The 26,305-nt window shown below is 39.3% G+C and overlaps 1 protein-coding gene across 1 annotated transcript; it reads left to right on the plus strand.

The window, feature by feature from the left end:
- The first annotated feature begins 13,221 nt into the window (after positions 1-13,221).
- Positions 13,222-26,209, plus strand: LOC133114861 (mitochondrial substrate carrier family protein Y-like). Its single transcript, XM_061224543.1, has 2 exons — positions 13,222-13,304; positions 25,963-26,209. The coding sequence occupies exons 1-2, from the start codon at positions 13,222-13,224 to the stop codon at positions 26,207-26,209; spliced, it is 330 nt and encodes a 109-aa protein (XP_061080527.1).
- Positions 26,210-26,305: the final 96 nt, after the last annotated feature.

A 26,305-nucleotide genomic window follows, 5' to 3' on the forward strand; every position in this document is an offset into this window, starting at 1 on the left:
ACACCTTGAAAGAAGGCTATCTTTTGTGATCCTAATGTCATAAAAATACATGACAGGGATTCACAAAAGGAAGAGATTGGTTTACATAACTTGACAGACCACAGCTGAGCCATTGAGATAATTTTATCTTGGCAAGCAGATACAGTAATGTTAAAGAAGTGGAGCATTCGATTGGGGATAACATTTAGATGGGGATGCAATCATCATTTGTGGGTAAATTTGTTGACAAAAGCATTTTTCATTTTTTGAAGAAAAAGTGTAATGCAGGGCTGCCCAACCCTGTTCCTGGAGATCTACCATTATGTAGGTTTTCACTCCAACCCTAACAAAGCACACCTCATTCAACAGCTAGAGCAGGGCTGCCCAACCCTGTTCCTGGAAACCTTCAGGAGTGTCAAATTATGGTTGAAATGAAAACCTACAGGATGGTACACTGTAGATCTCCAGGAACAGGCCTGGGCGGTCCTGGTGCAATGCTTGTGTTAAGAACATGTTAATGTTGATTAAGTATCTAGGCCTGAAAATGGAATGCCTGTAGATTCTTTCTCCTCTGCTATCTATTCAGACTGTGCCTGTCTGTTCTTCTGCTGCATTCAAAACCACATTGAGCATTAGCATTAATGTTACTGTCATTCTAATAAGCTAATTTTAATATTCATTTAATAAGCTAATTTTAACATTAATTTTAGCTTAATAATAATACAGATTTTTCTTCCTAATATGACAATTGTATAAATTGGAACAGAGAAGAATGAAATTAAATGCCACCTTTTCAGCTGAGGTATTAGGACCAATAATCTTTGGTCTACTGCATACTATCAGGACTTTGGCCTGGATACAGAAAAAAAGATAGCTTTTGTTAAAATTCAAAGCCAGACTTCCCGCATCAGAATTTGATTATTTTAGTTCATAGTTCCCCTTGATTTCAGTATAAGCACATGATTTATTACATCTAATATGCAGTAGTTAAAGTAGGCAGCCATGAAATCAATCTCAAATGCTGGTGTTTTTTAATGCAAATATCTTCTGTGTTTAAGAGCATGACTTTTGTTATCCTTCAAAGCTGACTGACGTCTCTTTTAAAGATACTAGGTAATCTAACTAGGTACAATCCTGCTATGATCAACTTGAAATTACCCACTACTACCTATTTCAAAACATAGCTTGAGCTGGTCAAACCATGTTGGAGTATGGAGCTGGTCTGAACTGGTCAACTGACTACCGGCTGTTTCAAAACCGAGCTTTATAAAACAGAAATAAAAATGGCAAAGGTTTCACATCATCGTCATTGGTCAAATTGAATCATGTCATATCCAGTTTCTCATGCACTGTTATAGTGGACTTTGTCACTTATGGGGCATTACTATGTATAGAAATGCAATCTCCTTCAGACAGTTATCGCTCTTAGGGTGTTCCCAGACGGAAGAAATATCAATGTTTGCAATTTATTCGCTATTGAACAGGATGCACTTGAGATGCCATACCTGGCAATGTCTGATTCTCTATGCCTACAACTTCCCTCTTTGACTAGTTTGTCGAAGATTAAAAACATCAAGTCATATGTTAAGTACTTCTGTGAAGTGTCAGTTAAGGCTATCAGACATATCAACACCCTATGACGGGGAGGCCATTTGCCCAACAGCTTACCTGAGTAACTTTCAGAACAAATATTCTGCAAACCTTAAAATCCTCTACAATTGACCAGTGCAAAACTGACTAAAGCTCTTTGTGTGTGGATGGCAATTCTCACTCATCTTATTTGTGCAGGTGTGAATGTGACAATGACACATTTTAAGTAGATTTTAAAACAACTATAAACATATTTACATTATTAATTGTATTCTTGAATTGTATTATTGTAAAAATCTTACTAGATTTTTAGAAAGATAGACCCTGTACATTCTGTAAAGCAAAAGGGAAACTGAGACAAGCGTATGTTTATTTCCATCCAGTTTGATAAGGTTGACAGGATAGGATAATGAGTGATCTTAGCATGGGAGACATCGTTGTTCTAATGAGGATGGCAGCTAATCAATGGCTTTTTATTTTAGCAAGAATAATGAGACTAACCCTAATACCACTGACTGTATATAATTGTAAAAATCTGTGTGTGTGTGTGTGTGTGTGTGTGTGTGTGTGTGTGTGTGTGTGTGTGTGTGTGTGTGTGTGTGCGTGTGTGTGTGTGTGTGTGCGTGTCATATATGTCAGCATTCGGTTTTCTGATAGTTGGTCTCAAATGATTTTAAGTGAGTTTTAAAAGGACTGTCAATCATCATATTTGATGACCCATGCATTATATTTGCACCAAGTAAAGTATTATTCAGATATATTATAATATTGAATTGTGACTGTCATATAAATAACATAATGTATAAATACTGGCCAATAATTGTATACAAATAATCAGACAAAATTCGACTAAAGCAATGATTTTATCAATAACTTTGAAGATCCACAAAATAAAATTTTCCATAACATGCGTTTTTCTCACATATTGATAAAAAAACTAGGCCAATACCCAGAAAAGTAATTTTCAATCCCCCGTTTGAAAGTTTGGAGTGTTTCGGAGGTGATAAATTGCAGGCACTGTTATATATGTCCTACAGAACCCCCATAAGGCACTTTCAGGAACTATCTATTAGAAGAGTGTCAGTAAGAAATATTAAATCGAAGGTATTAATCTTTCTGCTGTCAGGGAGCCAGCAGATCCAATCATTATTTGGAATATATTAGGAAAACAACACTAACATAATTATTTAAAACACATAATGACAGGAGGAGCGCTTTCCTGCAGTGTTTTGTGATAATTCTCTCCACATAGTGAATTATTCATCCTCTAGATCTATTTTTATTTTCATACTTACATATTTATCTGGGGGCTGATGAAGGGCCGCCTCACTGAATTGCACTTTTGATCAGCTTGCTGTTGTTGGGACATGGCATCATCCATACATCCATTGAAGCAGTCACGTCAGTGTCTGGTTATTCTTACACTCCACTCTTTCTGCTGTTGTTCATACTCTCCTGTTTCTTCTTCTTCTTGATATGGTCTGGCAGGTGAATAAATGCTCTCTGCTCAGGAGGGTCTTCAATCCAGCCACTGTTTGGATGAAATTTAAGAAACATTTAAGCAAGGCATGTCACATAAAAACGATCACCAATCACCAGTTTCAGGAGCTACCTTCAAGAAGCAGAACGATCTGGTCCTAAAGCAATCTAATGGGCTTGCTCGTACCTAAAAAAAGGGTAATACAGGAGGCATGTCTGTCTTCTGCAAGGGCCCAGTCAAAGGGAATGACTAGAACAGTATGACTAGGACTAGTTGCATTTAAATATATGTATATATTTTTGTAATGTTAAGGGTTTCTGTATGAGACTTCTCAGCACAATAACACTAATTGGCTTTTGAGGATATTTGAATGCATTCTAATGCTATCACTCACTGTGCCATGGTTTCTGTGGGTGAAGTGTTATTATTCACTTTCCTGTCTTATCTGCTGATTTTCATCGCATTGCATCACCTCTCCACAGCGTTTCAGGTGAAGCACTCCACAACTCTGAAATATGATGTGGCTGATCGAGTGATTACCCCTTAAGCAGGGACATACACTCTCAGAAATAACGCTGTGAAAACTGCCTATAAAGGTACAAATGCTTGTCACTGGGGCAGTACCTTATAGATATATAGAATTGTACCAATAGCCATATACAATACAATATATAATTAATTTGCACCCTTTTTGCTTGGAAAACCCAACCAAAGAGAACATTACTGAACTTTCAGGGTGCATTTGGGAAATTTGATCGGTGAAGAACAAAAGTGCCCCTCCACTATCACTTTATTTCTGAGAGTGTACTGTACGTAACTCAGAGGCATCCAAAAAGTATGAGACTACAGTACAGTAATTATAGAAATACTGCCCTACCTTTTAATGGTAAACTCAGGGTCATTATTTTATTCTTTGAATGACATTACCTTGATACGACTGCACCACAAGGATAAAATAGCTTGTATTTCAACAGCTTTTCCTTATTTCTCTAAATTTCATTATCATTTTTCATGTGTATTTGTGTCTGCGCCAAGTTATAAGAAAGCAAAAAATACGCGTACATGATATGAAATACAATGCGATACAAACAGCTGTGAGAACAGATCCTAAAAATATCTGCCCACATCTGTATGTAAAATAAATCCCACTATATTTACTTATTCATTAGTGGTTAAGACAGTGGTGCAATGCGTTAACAAGACTTGATAACAAAATTGATGACCCACAAATGTGCGCTTAACTGCTTGAAACAGCATGTGTTTTATGGCATTCATTTTTAGGACATAAAGCATTTAACCACCTTGGCCTAAAAACTCAATTTCAGTGTCAGTCAAATATATATCCTCATAGTTCTACTTCTCTTCCCCTTCATATTTCAAATGCCAATGTTCACATAGTCACGTCTAATCCAACGCAGGAAACTCCTACACTCCGTACCTCCTTCCAAATCTCACATGATTTCATTTAAATTCATACATTAATTTGCATCATATTCCTGTATGCGTAATATTACTAAGCACCATATATTTGTTTAACTGTAAAAATCCAGACTGCTGTGTGGGATCATACTACTCAGACACAGTTTTCGTTTGAAAGATGTGTCTTTCTCACGTTTTCCGGTGAATGTCTCTGTCAGCAGATTAGTTACTCCAGGCAGAGGTGTTTATCATAAATGTGCACATCTTCATACCGATGAGTTTAGTCGGCCAATCTGGAAATCTTTTGCCAGGCGTACATTTGCCAAAATTCGCATAAACATCTATCACAGATCTCAAATGATGACAGATGTGTTACAGTCACACTCCGCTCTCCACTGAAATGATTAAATCTGGTTGGCAATCTTCACTTTGCGTTACCATACCAACCTGAGAAGTAATCTGTTTTCTGATGAGGAAGTCGACTGAAGATTCTACTTCAGGAAGGGTAAAAATGAAAGCAAAACATCTGCCTCAAAAAAAATAATAGCCTTGCTTTGACAGTTGATGTGCGTATATAATGCATTTCAGTTGGTCAAAGACAGTAAGCTAGCAGGAACCATTTTGAAAGCACTTTCCATTTTTATGATAAGTTTACAAAAGGGACTTAAAATGTAAATAATATGTATTCTATATTTTGGCTAAAAGAAAGTTATTATGTTGCTGTATTTTCCATCTCTTTTTTATGCAAATAGTATTTATACATTTTAATATGATTGCATTATTAGGTAGGACTGTGCACCAGTTTGTTATGCAAATGTTTACTCATCCAATAATGTGGCAGCAACTAAATGCATAAAAGTATGAATACATGGTCAGAAATGTGATTGTAATGATTGTTGGTGCCAGACAGGGTGGTTTGAGTGGTCTCAGAAAAAATATGCTGACCATCTGAGATTTTCACAAACAACAGTTGCAGAGAATGGTGCAAAAATAAATAAATAAATAAATAAATAAATACAGCGAGCAGCAGTTCTGTGAATGAGAGAGGTCAGAGGAGAAGGGCCAGATTGGTCAAAGCTGACAGGAAGGTGACAATAACAGAAATAACCACACATTACAACAGTGGAATGCAGAAAAAAATCTCTGAACACACAACATATCATAACTCTGGATAGGCTACAGCAGCAGAATACCTAATAAATAGCATAGTGAGTGTAGATGGGGACATACATGGATGAATGAATATAGCTGCTTTTAAAAATGGTTTTATAGAAACTATTCAGGATTCATTTCTACTTGAGGTGGCTTACTGAGCTAAACATGTTTTGAAAAGCCCTTTCATTGACATAAATAGAACTGGCCATGAACTGAACAGTGTTATCTTAACCAGAAACCAGTATTTACACATTCTCACATTTCTGTGGCTTTTTCTTATGACTAATGCTGTAGAATATATAGCATTTATAATTTTTGCCCCATCTTAAGTTGTTTTATCAGCTGACTTTCTGTCAGGTGACAAATATATGGCAGGGAACCTGGGGACCAGCTTTGTGATAAATGCCATATTTATAAAACATTTGAAAAGATGATGCCAGCTGATAATGTGTTCTCCTGATGCCTGACCCAACGCTGACTCTAGTGCCAGATGATGGATTTTTACAAAGCCCATCACTTGAATGCAGTGCTTTTAATGAGTAAAATGTGAAACGGTACTGGGACATGGACGCTAATGGCCAACTCCTTCTCTCCTGAGTGAGCGATGTGCACGCTTCCGCTACATACAATTAGCGCCAAAACAAAGCTTGACCAAAGTCTGCTAATATAATCAGCGAAAATGCTGCGAGCACATTAATGTAATGGCAAAAAGCTGTCAGCCGTTCCTACCCAAATACATTGATTCATTTACCATGTCACGCATGTTTCAGATCACATTTTATCTAAGCAAATTGTACAAATGGAGATGAGCCCTGATAATGGCCTTCTGGCGCCCGTTCTGAGCTGGTTCAGGCGTTCGCTCTGTTGTTACAGTAATATCTAAAATGGCCGCGCTTAATTGCGGATGTTAATGGCGATTGTTAAATGGAGGGAGGGTAGCCAGGCTGTAAACTAGGTAGCAGGAAGACTGCTAGTATTGCTAATGATCCTTTATACAAGTGGATGAACTGCTTACCACAGCTCGCAGTTACCTGAGGCTAGCCATTCCCTCCCTTCAGCTTCAACATAACGGTCTGTTCAGATTCAGTCAGCACTGACGGTTTATTGTGCATTTCAATTATACTCTCTCTTCCAGCCTTTGTCCGCACACTTATTTATGATATTCTTTTTGATGCAGAGTCCCTGTGACTCTGACCTCTGCCCCCAGAGGGACAGTTCAGCCTAAAAATGAATGTTATTCATTCACTTTCTCATCTTGAGAAGCGCCTCTTGACCCAGCACTGACAGCTTTCACGGAGTCCCTTTGCATATTTTAATAGGCCATCAAAAAGGCTTCACAGGGCCACATTTCAAAGCCAACCAGAGCTTCTGGACAGGGCGGACAAGTGCACGGCCGAGGCTAATTTTACATTTGCAAATATGTTCACTTGGTTTTTCAAAAAGCCATTTCATTTTTCTCATTTTCCATGAGTTCTCTCAATGTTTTGCCAGTCTTAAGGTTCACTCTCTGAAGGACAGAGCCAAAAAAGGAACAAATTTGAAGCAGTATGCATCCCTGATCTGTTTTTGTTTTAACCATGCTGCCAACATTCTCTCAAGAGAGAGAGAGAGAGAGAGAGAGGGAGGGAGGGAGAAAGAGAGGGGGGAGAAAGAGAGAGAGGGAGAGGGAAAGGGAGAGAGATTCTGGGAATAGCACTATACACAGAATACATGGAGAGGATCTTATTGTTAAATATGCATGTGCAGTCTCTGCTGTTAGCTAAATAAAAATAGAAAAAACTTAAATATCAAATATCAATTCACAATTAGAAACCTATGCAATACGTTTCACATCACTCATACAGAATTACTAGATTTCTTGAACAGTCGGCATAAGCGATCATGCGCATGCATGCAGATATGCTATTGTGTTCGGGCTGGGGTGCCATTTTGTTCTGAGCAGCGCTCCAGGGGGTAGGGTCCACTGAGGGCATGATGTCATCGCTCAACTTGTATTGGATTCATCTTTTTCTAGTGGCGTAACACATTACTGTTGTTATTATTTGTTGTTATTATTATGCTTGTTGTGTTTTCTGTTGCTATATGCATAATCATACTATTGTGTGTAGCACAGGTCTTTTATAGTGATTCATTACAATATATTTCTATAATGATTCATTGTATAATAATTCATTTTAGTCCTTTACCTCCTCTTGAGCTCCTCTTGAGCATTAACAAAATATATATACAGTACTGTGCAAAAGTCTTAGGCACCTGTATAACAGAAATACAATTCTTTCAAAAATAATTCAATGAAATGTCCTAAATAAACATACTGTACATTTTCATTGCATTTTAGTAATTTGGCAGAATAGTTAAAAACTGAATCAAATCAATATTTTTTGTGACCACCCTTCGGCATTAAAACTGCATCACTTCTCTTATCTTTTGGAAAAGGAATATTTGGAAATCTCAAATGTGTTCTTTTATACTAACAAACAAAAAAAATAAACATATAATATAATTAAGTCTAGGGTGCCTAAGACTTCTGCACAGTATTGTATATATCCTTAAGGTTGTAAAGCAAATGTACTTTTTCCAAGACCTTTCATTGGATTGCGAGTGTGTAGATGGTTAAAGCATTGCAAGAGAGTGTGGATCATAGCAGAGCAGAGGCTGGTCCAGTCCACACCTGCACCAGCGAGCAGAAGGGATGGGATCTGCTGCAAATCCCTGTGCTCCCCACAAACCTCCACTGCTGAAGAGCACTGCTAATCCAGGGGGGTATTTCCCCAAGCGCGATTACTGAGTTAGCCGGCTAGCTCTGGCGGGTAAAACCTGGAGTGGCTCTCTTTACTGCAGTCCACGTTCCAGATTTGGGAGGGTTCCGGGTTTTACTCAGTGCAGCTAGCCTGCTAACTCGGAAATCCTGCTTTGTGAAATACGCCCTCGCTCTCTCTCATGACGGAGACGGCAGAAACGCAAGCAGGCCCTGCTCAAGCCTGCAGCTGCAATTAGCACGGCTCCAGCACAGAGAAAGGATATTCAGATTCCCACCGGGCAGTGTCTGCGTAGATCACTGAGCCACATACCTCACCGCTGTCGGGGGGAGGGAAAACCCTGAGATCATCAGGCTTACTCAACTCCTAATTGGGATCGTTAGGGATACGGCAGTGTCCTGCCGGATTAGAAAGCCCTGTACATTCTCTCACTGTTTTAATTGTGTTGACTTGGAGGTGTTTTCCTACTTCACAGCGTGTCGATCCAATGCAGCGAAAAATTTCACAGATGTTATCAACAAATTCAGTGCAAATATTTACACCGTTTTGGTGCTTTGCGCTACTGCTCACTGCACCGGCTTTGACTCAGGCAGAACTTATGCTGTGTAATAGAATTAGGTGTGAAAGAATTAAAGGTCAGTATGAAATCTAAAGGGACTGTCAGCCATTTTACAGAAGACCGAGAGGCTCCCTGGCTCAGACTAACTCTATATGCCAGAATTGAGACGAGGAAAGGCTTCTCTGGGTTGATTGTCATTCTCTCATGTAACTCAGTGGGCTTGTCCAGACTGTTGGCCAACAATGGCTATGGCTAATCAATCCCTAATTACAAAGAGACGGAGAAGCTTCACAGAAGTAAATGCCAATTTACAGCATTTTCAAACAATGCAGAATATCCATAATGAAGTAAGCACTGAAAAGTCACATCCTGAAAATGATCACTTTAACACATAGCATACTTATAGCAACGCCATGGCTGCTATCTCCGAATGAGATTGCATTGGGCTATTACAGTTGTGGTTGAATTCATATAACAGAATTATGTGCATGATATTTTCATCCAATGGTATTTAAGCTCCCAGAACTGCTGCTTACTGTCTTGCCTGTTACATAATTTACAAATCCCTCAATATATAAAACACTCTGAAATTAATTTATATAAATTAGTTTTTGGGTAAGTCAAACTCCCAATCATGTCATTATTTAAAAAAGACTAATTACACATCTAATTAATTATGCATTCAAATAAAATTATCATTAAGCGGATTCATTAGTGGAAATGTATTTAGTGATAACAGGACAAGCCATGTACAAATATCTATTCATATTTCTCATTATATTTTAGAGCCTCATTTTTGGTAAGAACATTTTAATATTCAGGGATATACTATATATAGGGGTATGTATTTTTATTTTTATTTTAGTAATTTTTTTTGTGAGGCTGGTAAACTACATTGACATTTTAAATGTATAAAAAATTTTTTTTACATCCATTTCTTAAGCAGCTCACTCCTGGTCAGAGCCCATCCCAGCATGCAAAGCAGCAATAGACCCTGGACAGGTCTCCAATCCATCGCAACGCCCACGCCCCGTTCACTCTCACATTCATACCTACAGGCAATTTAGCTCTCCAATTAGCCCGCTGCATGCCTGTGGACTGTGGGAGGAAACTGTGCCCAGCGGGGAACATGCAAATTCAACACAGAAAGTCCCTGGGATTCAAAAGTAATGGCCAGGAAATAAGAGAAAATATGAATTCTTTCCATCTCCAGGAAACAATACAACACCAGTTTAAATCCTCACTTGAAAAACAATAACACTTAAGTCCTCGACATTGGGTTATATTAAATGGCTGAAAATTAAAAGGCAACCAAAAACAAAATAAGAAGTATCCATGTCAGGTTTAGGCAAAAAGATAATGAGATAAAATGATAATCCATAACCTAATCCATTATGAAACAGCATGGGCTAGCTGGGGGACATACAGAAAGAACTGCAAGCAGCTTGCTAATAAAATCATTCACCAAGGGAAATGAGACCATATTCAAGGAATAGCTGCCTTCTTCTTTTCTTATTCCATTCTCAAACCAGCATCTTCACAACTTATTCAGATAATGTTCTCTGATGTATAATCTGTCTAAACTAAACTGATAGTTGTGGATAGTCTGATGTGATCACCATGTGGTTTCATCTCTTTTGTCCTGTGTGTTTTGGTCTTTCACATCCAGGGCCATTACATACGCGTATTGGGCACGGGTTCATTTATCTGTGGAAGAGTGAGAGAAATTCAATATGAAATGAATTTCTATGCTGGAAATGCTTAGAATTTGGCATTAACACGCAAATGGCAACACACTGTGATTACAGTTCCAGAAAAGAAAATAGATTTTAGAATAAACAATTTTAATAGTACATAAGTTTGGGGCGAAAACGACAGCTTAAAAATCTGTCTTATTTTTAACCGTTAGCTTGCTGAAACTATACATCAGTCGGTATATCAATCATTTCAACAAGGTGGCATTTTGTCAACTGCTCACCTCTATTGGAGGCTAACGGATGAAAGCATAACCTTGCTCCAGCCACAGCATGCCTCTGTGGTGCACGGTCATCCCCCATATTTGCTTTACATGATTTACAGTGACAACTATTAAAAATGAGGGAGCTTATAAATCACCCCAGGACCTAATGAAATCTCAACATCGATACTCCTCTTGATACGTCTCCATTCCCGGGCTGCCGTTCTCGTTCCTGCAGCATCCATGCGCTTGCCATCGTTGGAGAAGAATCTTCTTCACAAAGGCACCCGTATACACACTATGCTCAGGTGTTGCGGGTCCTAAAATGGCGTTTATTAATCCAGTGTGCTGCAATTCCTCAAATGCGTAAGAAGGTGCTCCCTCAGCTTTAGCTGCTGATGTGGAGCAGATCTGGCCGGAGTTCCTCCTACAGCATTAATTAATACTATTGGCCATGATGGATTGGCTCAGCTTTACCAGCAAGACTCTCATTTATCACAGAGAGTATGAGCAGAATCCAGCCTCCTTCTTTTGTTCTTTTACTCTGATAAACATATGTTTCTCTGCAACATCATCAAAATGAGAAAGGAGCAGTATGCGTTTTAGAGATGTTTAATATCCCCGCTGAAGGAAACTTGGCCATGAGCTATACAGTAATATTATGTGCCCGTGTTATTTTAGGTAATCATAATCATCCGCAGTGCTTAATGTGTTTGATAATGTGTTTAGATGCATGAGGCAGGGCTTCCTACATCATAATCAGTATGGTTGGTCACTGATGGCTACCCAGAATTGATGATGAATACCAATGTTTCCCTCATTTACAGTATATCTGAGATTCAATACCATTAATGCTTTCATGCTTCAATCCAATACATCCCTTCAAAGAATATGTAATTTATAATTTGCATGTGCATTCCAATAATGTTACTGATACTACTGTTAATAGTAATAATAATAATAATAATTATAATAATGAAAATAATAAAAATAATAATAATAATAATAATAATCACACTTTTTTAAATTATCGTCCTGTGAGCAGCCTTTTAATGCAGTACTCCATACTCCAAAATTTTGAATTGCATCATTAATCATATTAATAATCATAATTACAGGCCTGTTACATTCCTGCAACACAATTCATAACAGAAGGAGGGCAGACACTGCCAGGTCTATCGTCCATAACCTGCTCAGACAGCCTCCACACTGTAATCTGCTCCCCACCACCTGAGCTCTGGCCTAGATCCACTGAGACACAGCAGTGTTCCTGAGGTGGGGGGGATGGTCAACCACCCAATTGTGTGACGTCTTAATAATAATTACATTGATTTTTCTCAGTTCAGCTGAAAAATTGTTTTGACTTTAACAAAGAAACTTTATCAAAAATGCATTAGCTGCCAGTGGTCATAGGTCATTCTAAAAGTTGGATGATTTAATCGAATCAAGAAAATAGAACAGAAGCATTTTCACAACTTGAAATGTAGACTACTGTTTGTTATTCATGTATACAGATATCATACACAGTAGACAAGCTTTGGGTTTACCTGCACGGATGTCATGATTTTTCAGACTTCAGCCCATATCACAAATCTATCATTACCACACTTCCTGTACGCCAAGTGAGGATGCACACAGCTTATGCTAAGCACATGTGTCTGAAGCCAGGATCTGTTAAAGCAGCTTGTTAAAGCTGCACGTTTGTGGTGAAAAATATTACTGGCAGCTTACTTGCATATATTCTACACTGAGTCCATTAATTGTGTGTGTGTGTGTGTGTGTGTGTGTGTGTGTGTGTGTGTGTGTATGTGTGTGTGTGTGTGTGTGTGAGGGAAACTGAGAGAGAGAGAGACATTCTGGGAACAGGAACAAAGGAATAAGACTTGAAACTCGAAAAAGTTCTAAAACTTATAAAAGTTTTTCATTGGATTTGAATGCAACCTGGTAGAGTAATTGCTTTTGGGAGAAGGAAGCATGATTAGATTTTATGGCTGCTGTTGTTAAGGATGGTGAGTTAAGGTTAAGGCCCACACTATTTTAGCTGCCACTCTAGTTATTACTGTAATCAAAAGTGTTCCCAAGGGCAAAACTAATTCAGCAGTGCAGCATCACGGTTTGAGAAGAAAAAGGGTGTTGATGTTGCATAGCCCTCTTCTGTGCTGCATTACAGTGCTGTTAAAGTGCTTCTCTGTATCGTGTGGGTCCTGCAGAATGAGGTCAACTTCTACCTCTGGTCTGAATTGGGAGTTTCTGTGTTTATTCAGGACTTGAAATCCTCCAGAGCAGGCTTATATCAGTTCTTTAAAGAACACGAGATGAGACGATGGTTCAGCCTGTGACCGGGAGCCTCGCAGCTGCAGAGCAGAGGGTAACTGGTCGTAGCGTCACCAGGGAGGAAGGGATTCGGTCAGCAGGCCAGTGCGCTAATGCACTCCTCCAGCTCTGGGCCTCCAGATGCCGAGGGCTCCATTATTATTTACCTTTATCTAATGCCTGTGAATTCAATTAAAGCTGTTATTTGAGATGCCGCCCACCCTGTAATAATGCATGCATGATTATCTGTTTGCCATTGCCACTTGCATTGTAAAAAAAATACATACGGGGCAGATTTAGCAAATTGGCTGCAGAAATGGTCATGGCAAAGTCTTGCCTGGGATTTCTTTCGTTTTTTTTGTTTTCTGCTCAGTCTAATTAAGCTGCAGTGAGCAGTCACCAGGACCGGCTGTGTCTCACACAGTCAGGCTACAGTGTATAATACTGTACTGGTCATTTTCAGCATCGATGATAGCGTGATTCACAGTGAAGATGACAGATGCTTAACCACTGAAATATAGTCACCTGGCTAACTAAAACAATAAATAAATAAATACATAAATAAATAAAGGCTGACAAAGTAAATTATGGCTGGGAAGGAGCTGCTCTAAGCGTTCGATGTGAGTTTGAGGTGTGAGGCTAGGCTATATTTCAGTAATGGCTGCTTGCTCGTTTGAACCCCTGATTATTTAATGACGGTGTCACAGGGCTGTTTAATCACTGTTTTGGTACTCTGATCACATTCAGCTTCAGTCAAACAGCCCCTGCCATGCTCTTTGAGCGACCCACCCGCATAAGCTCAGCTTCTCTGATCTGAGATAAAAATAACCTGTGAGCTACTGTGCCATCAGATTGGATTCATGTGGCTTCCCTGACCACAAAGACCATAGCCAGAACCCAATGAAGTCTATTCTGCCCTGTGTAAGTGTTTTTACAGTAAAAAAGTAAAAGTTGTCATAATGGAGGTGTTTAGAAAAAATATATATTCTGTTACATTAATTGTCACATTTATGTAGGCCACCTATGCAGGATTGTGCTGTGGGACTAAAATCATCGACGTACTGGCCAAATATTTGTTATTAATGGCAAACACTTCAATACTTTCAGCTTAAAAGAACCTGGAAACCAAAGATTTACTAGTTGTTCAGTTGGCAATATTTTACATTGCTGGCAAACACTTAACCAGAAGCAGAAACCGCTCTCCACACTTTTACTGTTGTTATTATTCATGTGCCAAATGTTCACCATAGATTAAAACACTTTCCTCTGACAATAGAAGTCACCGCTGCCAGGTGCAATTTACGCATAATATGTGAATATTCAAAACCCAAATAAGGATGTCAGGGTCTGTATCTACTGCATACAAATGTTTAATGCCTGTGGGAGCACTGCGATGAAATGTATAGTGTTTCTCCAGAGATTGTTCCGCAGTGGGCTCGATGGAGAATCGGATTCAGTTCAAAGAAGTCTGGTGTCATTGCTCTGGTGGGGACTGCCAAGACAGACTGCAGAGTGATCTGTCGGTACAGAAAGGCCTGTCATCCTTAAACTGGGAACGATATGACAATTCAAACTCTATGTATACCATGCGTTTCTTGTATCCAATCCCAGGCGTACAGCACTGTTAAAAGCTTTGCGAGTTGATTGAGTTTTAACTGCAAGGTGCTTTCATAATATTTTTGATAATTACAAAACAGTAATAGGTTTTATGCATGTAGAACTATTAAAAACATTTGTTAGAAATAAATGCTTGATGGTTCTTGAAGCATAATTGCCTCATGCTTTGTTTTCAACTCATTTTGTCTAAATGTGTAATAAATGAGCTATGTTAGTTAAGTATCCAAATAAGTACTAAAAACGGGTATTGACAAGGATGTTTCTATTAATTCTCTTCCAAGAGATTAAAGGACACTATCAAGAAATTCAATGATCAAGTTTATTAGTGCAAGTCGAGCCCACACTTAATGAGATTTCATTGGGTTAGGGCATTGAAGATCCTCAAAGCACTTATGCCAAGGAAACAGCGTGGAGATGTTTGCAAGCTTGCATTAAGCTGCTACACAATGTTTCTTTTTTATAATGTGTATAAAATTGAGCAGGATTTTTTCCGAACTTTTAACAGACAATGCCCACCCCAGGGTGACAGTCTGGTAATGCCACTGGTGTGAATAGTTTATCTTTCTACCAGAAGGGCCCATTGTGATTCTGACTAAAATCCAATGTAAAGATGTACATTGAATGCTTTGCAAAGTCTTACCCTCATAACTTCTAGCTGAAGGGCTCATCGAAACTTTGACTGATTTGTACAATACAAGATACCTGTCCTGACTACAGTATGCATACATACTTTATGGCACATATTTTCAGATATGCCTTCCTGTTTTCTATTTTATTTTATATTGGATGACTAATTACAGTTTATTCAGTTTTATGAAGCATTTTAATGGTGCTGTTATGCAGTGTTGTCTGTTCATTGGTTGTTAGAAAGTATTTATCTATTTTAGAATTGCAGAGATACTTCTGAATTCAATAGTCCTAAAAATGTCTTCTTTCCCATGACTCCCCGCGGTTTGATGATTTCAAACATTCGCTCAACAGGAAGTCATGCCGCCAGCACCCAGTAATTGAAAGCTGACTGTCTGGAAGTTCCGGGTACATTGTGTTGTACGATCCATCTGCTTCAGTACAAACCCCGCAACGGCCTTGAGCGTGGTCTTTTCATGACCATGTGTTCACATGGCGTTCTGAACCACTGTATTCCACATTTAACCCTCCGATTATGTTTGGGTTCAATTTGACCCCATTCAGTGTTTGGCATCTCTTGACTATTGACTGTTTGACGAGTTGACTATTTTTTTCATCTTGATACTGTCCATTGGTGGGATTAAATAGTAAACATGCAATAAACGTAATCGTTTCTTTTCAGAAGTCCTGTACCAATGTTGCATGTGTTGTATGGGCTTGTTTTGAGCCTCGGTAACTGTATAAAATGTCTCAAAATAAACAATTTTTCTCACAGATTTTTCATATTTATGGATAAAAGGCAAGTCATTTGGAAGACAATAAGAAGGTGACACACAAAGTGTCAAAAATGTTCTTTTTTTATATAAACTGACACTAAACATTAAATCGGTCAGAAACTCTTAACATAATAGGATGGTTAAGTGCTCCCTTTTATTTCACAAGAACTGAGTGCTGTAAATGGTATCCCCTCCTGTACCACAGTTAACCTGCCCAGCAGTCACTGGGTGAAGGCAGGAATGCACCCTGGACAGGTCACCGATCCATCACACAGCCCACTCACCTCTCACTCACACACTCATACCCCAGAGACACTTTCGGCTCTGCAGATAACCCAGCCTGCACGTCTGCGGATGGGGGTGGAAGCCGGAGTAGCCCGAGGAAACCCTCAGAGCATGCAAACTCCACACAGAAATGGATTTGAACTCTGTAGTGTGGAAAGTATTTTCAATTATTTGAAAATAGATTTGTACATAGAGTTGATCCTGGCCATCTGACCTTGTGATGACATTTCTGGTCCATTTTAACCCAACATATATTCTATGAAACTGGAAGAAAACCAACTTGAAAACCAAGTGAAATTAATCAAATTGTTTGATTATTTTGCTTCCATATATTAATAATATCTAAATTCTCAGTGATTGTGCCCTTGTTACACTTTTAGCATCTCCCAGTGGAGATGTTAAGAGGATTCAACGATGGACTTAGCAACCTGAGCATAACTGGCCCCATTTTGATTTTCTCTGTTCAAAGACACCAGCATTGTGGTAATCAAATGCATTTGCCCATTGTGCCATCAAAATACGGCAGACATTCCTGAAGGAAATGTTGAATGCTAGCAAATGACAAATGACAAACGTGTCCTGCATGCATACGGATGACAGTATACAGGCAGATGTAAAAACGGTATTGTAACTTATTAATGCGAATGACCTTTCTTCCGCTGCAAATGTGCTGAATCAGGCTTCCGGGCCATTTTAGTGCCATTTATAAAAAAAGAATGGTTAATGTTTTTGTCGGACATTTTCCCGGTCAGCATTTCGCAGTAAGACTGAAGAGGGGGACGTTTTGATGGGGGACTCCATGCGGCTCAGACGTTTAAAATGAGAGCTTTAAGGGCTCCGCGCTCCCCGCCAGCCCTCAGAGCCTGATTGGGCCGGCGGTAGCTGCGGTGCCAGCCCTACGGGGGGCGGTGGAGTTAGATTGTGTGTTGCCCAGGGCAGCGGGGATTCCGTCGGCGGGACTTTCTCTATCTTACCATGCATCAGATTGCTCTCGCTGATTGGCCACCTGCTGGTGATAAATGCACTCCTCCCGTAGACTGACTGCACGGAGGGGGCAGGCGGGGCAGGTAGGGCAGGCTCGAGAGTGCCCGTCTCCGCTCTCCTGAAGTGGCGGAGAGAGACTGCTCGAGGGTAACCAAAAAGGCCTTCAAACGTGATAGCGCATTTCCAATTGAAAAAGAGGTTAAATGTGGGATAGGAAATGGAGATTCGGCTCTACTTAAAGCCCTCTATCTTAATAGCGGTGGCCTGAAGACCCCTATCGTCGGGTTTGGATGAAATCACGCTTACACTCAAGACCTCATCAGAATATTGTCACTGTTCATCCGTTCCTTTAAGATGTTAAAGGAATCCTGTACAACAAGTCTCAAGTGGAGAAAAAATATTATCCACACTTAAAATAAATCAAAATCCATTAAACAACATGCAGCCAACCATTATCAGTGTAGTATTATGCCAAGTAAAATGGAAGAGTGTGACTACAGAGGCACTTTAAAAAATGAGTCCTCTTTTTGCTTAAGGACAAAGCTCCATAGCTTTAATGTTACAGTGTTAGCTGGCTACTTGCTTGCGGGCAAATAAACAAGAACTTTTAATGATGTGTAGGAATGGTATCAAAATGCTTATCGATTTGTTGAGCCACATAGCATCCAGCTCATAATGATGTATAAAAGCCTCTTACATACAGAGCAGGCAGCTTGGAAGGCTTTGAAACAGTAGAATAATTGGAAAAAAGTCTCACTTGCTGTAATAGGCAGTGCAGTATAGCAGCTTCTGTCATTCTTGTACTTACTTCACATAATGGTCTTCAGTTGCACCAGCTAAAGTAGGTTACTCTAATGCAACAAAAACAAATGTATCTGCCTGTTTTAACTCTTACCGTTATGAACAACTCACTTTGATTATTGAGAAGTCTGTTTTTAGGTTTAGATTTTTCATATTTCAGTGAGTATGAGGAGACAGCATATGAAATTTTGAAAATATTTACGGCCAAGATTTTTCTGTAGCAAATTAAGACCAAGGCTTGAAAATGGTTCAGACATAAAAAGGACAGGAAAGAGCAAAACAAATACAAAACAAAAAGAAATGAATGATCTGGAACAGAATTGATCATTTAAAACGGTATTTGCCTGTTATATGAAGTGAGCAGTCATATGTGCAGCAAAGCAGCTGGATCATATAAACTCACAAAGTTGTCTCTCTGTGTCATAAAAAACCTCAAAACAGGTCGCCCAACCATAAAAATAACCATAAACATGAACATAACCCAAAACCATGACACCAAAGTATCAAAACAGCCAAAAACGTTCATCAGCAAACCACATAAAACATGAATATTCCACCTTAACACATCTTTCAAATTCAATTTCCCTTTCCCCTCTTCCTTTTCCAATGGGCGAGTTCATATTTATGTGTTTGGGAAGGCATCCCTTTGCTATGTAATGACCTTGTAGCGCAAAATTAAACGGAAAAAAACGGTACACGTGGGATGTACGTGTGACGAAACTCCTAATGACAGAATTTCCAACGGAAGACTACTTAGTACTTCTGACTCAACCCCGTTTCTCTCCTTCAGCGCTTTGCCTTTTAAATGCTCCTTTAATCCTAGATGCCTTTCATTATTGATCTTGCAAATGGGGTCTACAGTTAGATCACAGGTTTTGGTTAATAGATGATTCCTGTCTTCACAAAGTGTTCCCCCTGGGCTCTGCTTCAGGCTCCAAGCCTGGTGCTGTGCCTGAGAGGCTGGGCCTGACGTACCCAGGGTCAGCACGTAAATAGATGTGAAAACTATCACTCATTAATATTGTGTGCCGTTAAGCGAATACTTAATCAGCATTTGTTCATTTAACCGCGGTGGCTACGGAGATGCCCGGTGGTCAATCAGTAAAAATGAACGCTATGATCAAGGTGAAAAAGAACTCAAAGACATTAATTAATCTACCTAAGCTAATTTGGGTGGTTGTTGTTGTTTTTCTCATTCCGACAATTACATACTGTAACCTCCCAATCCCCAAAAAAAGAAGTGAAACTACTGCTACTGCAGTTGCCTGAGACACGTCTTATTACATTTGCAATATATAGTTTTAGATGATTCATATTTCCTTATCTGCTACTCATGCAGCCTTTGCGTGTTAGATATTGGCCCATGTGGTACTCCTTTGACATGTACAGTGCATTAAAATGTGCTTTCTCGTATTGTCCGGGGGCAGTTCTCCATATGGGGAATATGTTTGAAAGCAGAGATCCCCATCTGTGAACTGCACAAACATGAAATGTTGAAAGAGGGTTAATAATACGACAAGCTTCACATCTACCGTTACAGCAGGCCGGCTCCTTCTCTACACAGTAAGCGACTACAAATGTGCATTCATGTAATTACTGCCATTTTTCCTGTACTTGCAAAGATTTGAATAATACAACAGCACTTTGCTAAGAGCATTAGCATTTACAATGTGTTGTATGGTATGCACTGACGGCCATGTTGTGGATGGTGATTACACCATGTTGTGAATATGCTAATCTGGTTGAAATTTATTTTACCTGAGCAGTCTACATGGGCAAATGTACAATTTAAACATGTAGATTTCGATTCTGAAAACCCTTTGATATGTAAATTGAAATATGCTCACTAAAACGATACAAGGGTCAAATTCATAGTGAATCTTGAGGTACAGGAAAAGGTTTCCCCTTTCTCCATATTGCAGGTAGGTGAAATAAATTATGTATTGATGAAAATTAATTGATATATAGGTATATTGTTTTTATGAAACAATATACATTCTTATATTTTCAGTGTACACTGTTGGCAAAATGCCCACACTATAGTAAACTGTCTGTGGCAGGCAGTAGATGAACCATCTATTTTATTTTATTTTTTAAACGTTGCTGCATTTCATTTTTAAATTCAATTCTGAATACCATGTAAATCGTGTCAGTACTCCAAAGGAAATAATCAGAATGAAAAATCTGTTAAGGCACAGAGTGCCAGTCATTTTCCCTGGCTGGATGCTGTTGTCAGATCAGTCAGATTTTGAGGGAAACTCTTAGAACGGCAAAAATGCCTGTCATTCTCCTCCTTGCTGTATGATATGAGAGGTATAACAAAAATGCTGTGAAGCAATTTCAAGAGCATACTAGATCCCAGCAAACATTTTTTAGATTAAAAGAAAACTGTGTAGAATATTTTGAGGGCCTATCTGACTTACAGAGGAAGCAATTCTGCTCTGCGCTAAGTTTAGTTCAATGACAAAGGCTGACCTCCAAGAAAATGAAGTTCTGCCTTTTAATTACAGAGCTTAGATGACACGAGTAATGATTATCTGTTAACTGTGACAATCTGATATAGATTTGGCTCTCTCCCGGGACAAGCAGGATAATGCATCTGTCTTGTGTTTGTGTAAGACCTGATCTTGCCTCCTTGGGCGAAAGAGAGAAGAAAAAGAGGCGTAATCAAGATGCAAAGATGTTTGTCACTGCAGGTATACTGGGTGGGAATGGATTTTAGGAGTAATCACCATGTGCTAAGTATCGCCCCATTTCATTGAACGGGAACAGATTTATTGAAACAACAATTCACAGCAAGTGAGATTGTTTCCCCTTGCTTGAGATGAATATGGTTGCCATGTGAGATTAAAAAACGCCTGGCCATGAACTGAGGATTTATCAAGTAAGCTGTACAAAACAATGCAGAAATTAATTAAACCCAAAACCCATGTCATTATTTGATTTCATTTCTCATGAATATAAAGGTTACATAAAAGAAGGACTATTATAAGTTACTATCTCAGTTAACAATCTGCATCTACAGTACATGAATGATGAAACAAATGTAGTTCATGTCACATCTAAAATAAAATCAGATAATATCCTGGCCATTTAGATAAATGTAACAATGCACATGCATGTCAGTTCATGAAAAGCTATATATGGATTCTGAATACACATGGCTATTGTGATCATGTGTGACTGTGTTTAAATGTTGCTGATGTGAGTGTGATAGCTATCATGATCATGTGTGGCTGACTGTATTTAAATGTTTCTGATGTGAGTGTGATGACTATCGTGATCATGTGTCTGACTGTGTTTAAATGTTTCTGATGTGAGTGTGATGACTATCGTGATCATGTGTGACTGACTGTGTTTAAATGTTTCCGATGTGATTGTGATGACTATCGTGATCATGTGTGACTGACAGTGTTTAAATGTTTCCGATGTGATTGTGATGACTATCGTGATCATGTGTGACTGACTGTGTTTAAATGTTTCCGATGTGATTGTGATGACTATCGTGATCATGTGTGACTGACTGTGTTTAAATGTTTCTGATGTGAGTGTGATGACTATCGTGATCATGTGTGACTGACTGTGTTTAAATGTTTCTGATGTGAGTGTGATGGCTATCGTGATCATGTGTGACTGACTGTGTTTAAATGTTTCTGATGTGATTGTGATGACTATCGTGATCATGTGTGACTGACTGTGTTTAAATGTTTCTGATGTGAGTGTGATAGCTATCGTGATCATGTGTGACTGTGTTTAAATGTTTCTGATGTGATTGTGATGACTATCGTGATCATGTGTGACTGACTGTGTTTAAATGTTTCTGATGTGAGCGTGATCGCTATCGTGATCATGTGTAACTGACTGTGTTTAAATGTTTCTGATGTGAGTGTGATAGCTATCGTGATCATGTGTGACAGTTTAAATGTTTCTGATGTGAGTGTGATTGCTATCGTGATCATGTGTGACTGACTGTGTTTAAATGTTTCTGATGTGACTGTGATAGCTATGGTGATCATGTGTGACTGTTTAAATGTTTCTGATGTGAGTGTGATCGCTATGGTGATCATGTGTGACTGACAGGCAGTGCACTGCTAAATACTGCATGCCATGTAAGTGGTGAGGAACACTTGATGGGTGATTTAACCTGCAGTATAAAGCCTGATGAATAAATGAATAATTTAGCAATAAATAAATAAGTAAATAAATAAATGTATTAGTATACACAGAAAGAAAGAAGTAAATAAATAAACAAATAAATACATAAGTACATAAATAAAAGTTAAATATAACATGGATTTTAAGATAGGAATGTGTTTAGTTATTGGTATATGTTTGAGCACCATCTGGGGGTGCTTTCAGGCATTAAATGTTGCCGCTGAACACAACCACCACAGGTCATCTCAGGGAGACTCACAAGTTTCAGAACCTTTCCAGGACACTCAGCATGATCCACCTGCTTCTCCTGTTTTTGTGTTGCCAGCTCCACTGCAACAGAAATGCCAAGCTCGCTACTGCCCGTGCATCAGCAGTTAAGCTACGAGCAAACAGATACTTAATCGCTCCTCTCCATCCTGCCCATCTCACAGGGGCCAAGGGATTCATATTTACAGAGTGAGAGAGAGAGGGGGGTGAAGCCGAGTCCTCTTTTGTGAAGAGTTACGGTTTTGTGTAAACCACCCTGAATGACATCATCAGTACTTCACGTACAGATCAGTCGTTGGTGGCTTAAGCCCCTGTAAACAGAAAGAAAATATTGTGACACTGGTAGGAGACTTTATGGGAGTTTCACCCTCGGAATGACAGAAGTGATCACAGGAAGAGACAGAATATACACTCCAGGACCATTTTGCATTAACAAGCTGCACACCAGCTTGTTAATGCAAATGTTAAATCAGCCAATCATGTGGCAGCAACTAAATGTATAAAAGCATATAGACATGGTCAAAAGGTTCAGCTGTTTTTCAGACCAAATGTCAGAATGGAGAAGAAATGTGATCAAAGTGACTTTGACCATGGAATGATTGTTGATGCCAGACAGGGTGGTTTGAGTATCTCAGAAACTGCTGATCTACTGGGATTTTCACACACAACAGTCTCTAGAGTTTGCAGAGGATGGTGAGAAAAAAACAAAAAAACATCCAGTGAGCAGCAGTTCTGCAGACAGAAACGCCTTGTTGATGAGAGAGGTCAGAGGAGAAGGGCCATATTGGTCAAAGCTCACAGGAAGGAGACAGTAATGCAAATAACCACACATTACAACAGTGGTATGCAGAAGAGCATCTCTGAACACACAATGCGTCAAACCTCTACGTGGATAGGCTGCGTATTCCCTATCTTCATCTTCTTCTGCTTCTTCTTCTTCTTCTTCTTTTTAGCATTATTATTATTCAGGGGCAGATCCAGGGTTTCCCTGGTGGGGTTCAGCATATATAACAACACTAATATGGTAACAAGGAACGATATTATTATAGGCTCTCAGTAAGATTAGGTGTGATTTCTTTTCAGAAAACATCCAGCATACCATCTTAGGCTTGTTTTTCAGGTTATTTTCACCACAATTCCAGCCTTCAAAGTCGGAGGAGTGTCAGCTTCTACCTATAATTTTGCTGCAGTTATGGCTTTCAAATGAGCTTTCCCCGTCATTCTCTTACTTGTTTCCAAGTCCTGATGCTTTGTCGTGGTTAAGCGTGGTTTCTTTCTCATTTTTCAGCAACACCCTCCGTCGCCATCTATCTCCATGCTGAAAAGGCATTGCCTCCAATCCATACCTGGGCCAGGCTCCCAGCAGCAGATGTCCGCAGGATATGCTAAGTGTTCTGCATGTCAAACAAATCAGCACTGAGGTCCAAATGTGAGGGTCTGTGGGGGGTGTCTCGTACCTACAGCACTCAGCGTATAGTGATTGCCAGAATCCTGCCTGCACAGGTGTTACTTTAATGAGCTCCCAGGACAGGGGAGGAACTTTCTACTCACGTCAGGGAGCTGCAACTTAAACTCAGCTGGAGCCGCGACTCTTAAAATATGTATTACGTGCTTTTTCCCGCGATCTCCCTGTTTGCCAGCTGACTCCTTCTCCTTTATCTGCTCAGTGTTAGCTAGCGCACTAGATAAGAATGTTCAACACAATCTGTGTGTGAAGTGCCGTATATCTGTTCCCCCCGCTAAGAGAGTAATAAGCTCAAGCCACAAGCGGGCTTGCCTGGAATGCCGAAAGCAGGCAAGCCGCACTTCACCACGCCGTTATGACACCGCTCTAAAAATGTTCTAGAAATCAATCACCCAACAGTCTAGTAACAGATTAAAAGATTAACCGTCTCTGTATGTATTCGGAGTAACATGTGCGTCTGTGAGATTGAAAAAGGCCCCCCGTTTGAAACGTGCCCCTCCATGCTAGGCTCTGCTCTAAAGCACGTTTGCTGCGCTCCCCATGGGCGCCCTCTGACTGGCAGCTCCTCTGCTCCACGAATGCCCTCACAGGGGTACTGAAGGATGGAAATGAAAATGTGATAGTTCTGTCATGGACAAACCCATCGTTCATCAGACCACACACGGCGCGATGAGTTTGGAGAGAATCCTGTGGGACAATATCTGCATCCATATGCAAGACGTTGTGCAAAATAAGATCTTGAGCTATTGCAGCAATCTGTAGCATTGATCACTAGCTTGTGCCACTTGCAGAATGCTCTGATGGTAACACCCGGACATCACACTAGTGGAGTCGACTGAGAGCCACTAGGAGAGAAGAAACAAGCTAGCTTTCTGCCAAAGTGTGCTGTCAAAGCTGATGTCTTAATACAAGAACAACATGTTTTTCAGTAAACTACAGGTTTACTTTTTATGACTGGTACACAGGTACACAAAGTGAAAACTATAACTACAATCTTTAGATTGATAGATTGAGTAATGAAACCATAATTCAAGATGAAATAATGTTTTCAATTAAATTTGCTTGTAATATAATCAAATTTGATTTGCTAAGGCCTGCAGCCAGTGTCTCCTGTTGTATCAGAGCCTGCTATATACAATATTACAGTATTAAAAATAGCTTTGAAGTGAAAATGAGAAAACTTCTGTAATTAAGATGGTGCCATATGGGAAAAAGTAAACAACATGTTATGATCTGCAATAGTCTAGGAACACATATTAACAGTTTTAAATACTTTTAGAATGATGAGTTATTCTTTACTGTACAAAGAAGAGTACACTGACAATCAGTTATAAGGTAAATAGGCAAATGAGAATACTGTACACATGATTTGTCTTCCAGTGTAAACAAGGGAAAGCTTGGCTAGGCAATAATTGATTTATTAATGATGTTTCTGGATGGGGGGCTGCCTGCGTCTATTGTGAAATTAATTAATGAAACTGAATAAACTGGATTCTGTTTGTATAATCTCCATGTAGGTTTGTTATTTATGGATACTGTGTGAAATGTGAAAGGCAGGCTACTGAATGATCAGCTACAGTGGTTTCCTCTTTGAATGACGCACTCATCTGTGTAAGGATGCAGTTATTTTAGAATAGCAATACACATGATTCAAACAATTTAAATGCTTATGATCTTGATGAATCACATGGAAGTAAACTCAAACATGTGTTTCATAAAACATTGAAAAACTGCTTGCCGGCCAACCTGAATCCCATGAAAATGTATACAACAGCAACAAAAACAACAGCAATAGTCACAACAAAAGAAACACCAAAGGCAACATCAGCAACATGAACAGCAACAACATCAGCAACATCAACGACAACGTCAACAACAACAGCAACAAGAGCACCATTGCATGCAGCAGCAAGATCAGCAACAACAAAAGCAACAATGACAGCAACATAAACAGCAATGACAACATCAACAATAATAACGGCAACATCAAGAAAAACAACAACAAAAATGTTATTGCCTGATAGCAGGGACTATTGCTCCAGAGATCAGTCAACTGTTGTTTGAGAGGCATCTTGTCAATGTCAGTATGACCACTGGCCTGTAGAAGAATGCAAACA

This window comes from Conger conger, chromosome 2, assembly GCF_963514075.1.
Source record: "Conger conger chromosome 2, fConCon1.1, whole genome shotgun sequence".
NCBI classification, from domain to species: domain Eukaryota; kingdom Metazoa; phylum Chordata; class Actinopteri; order Anguilliformes; family Congridae; genus Conger; species Conger conger.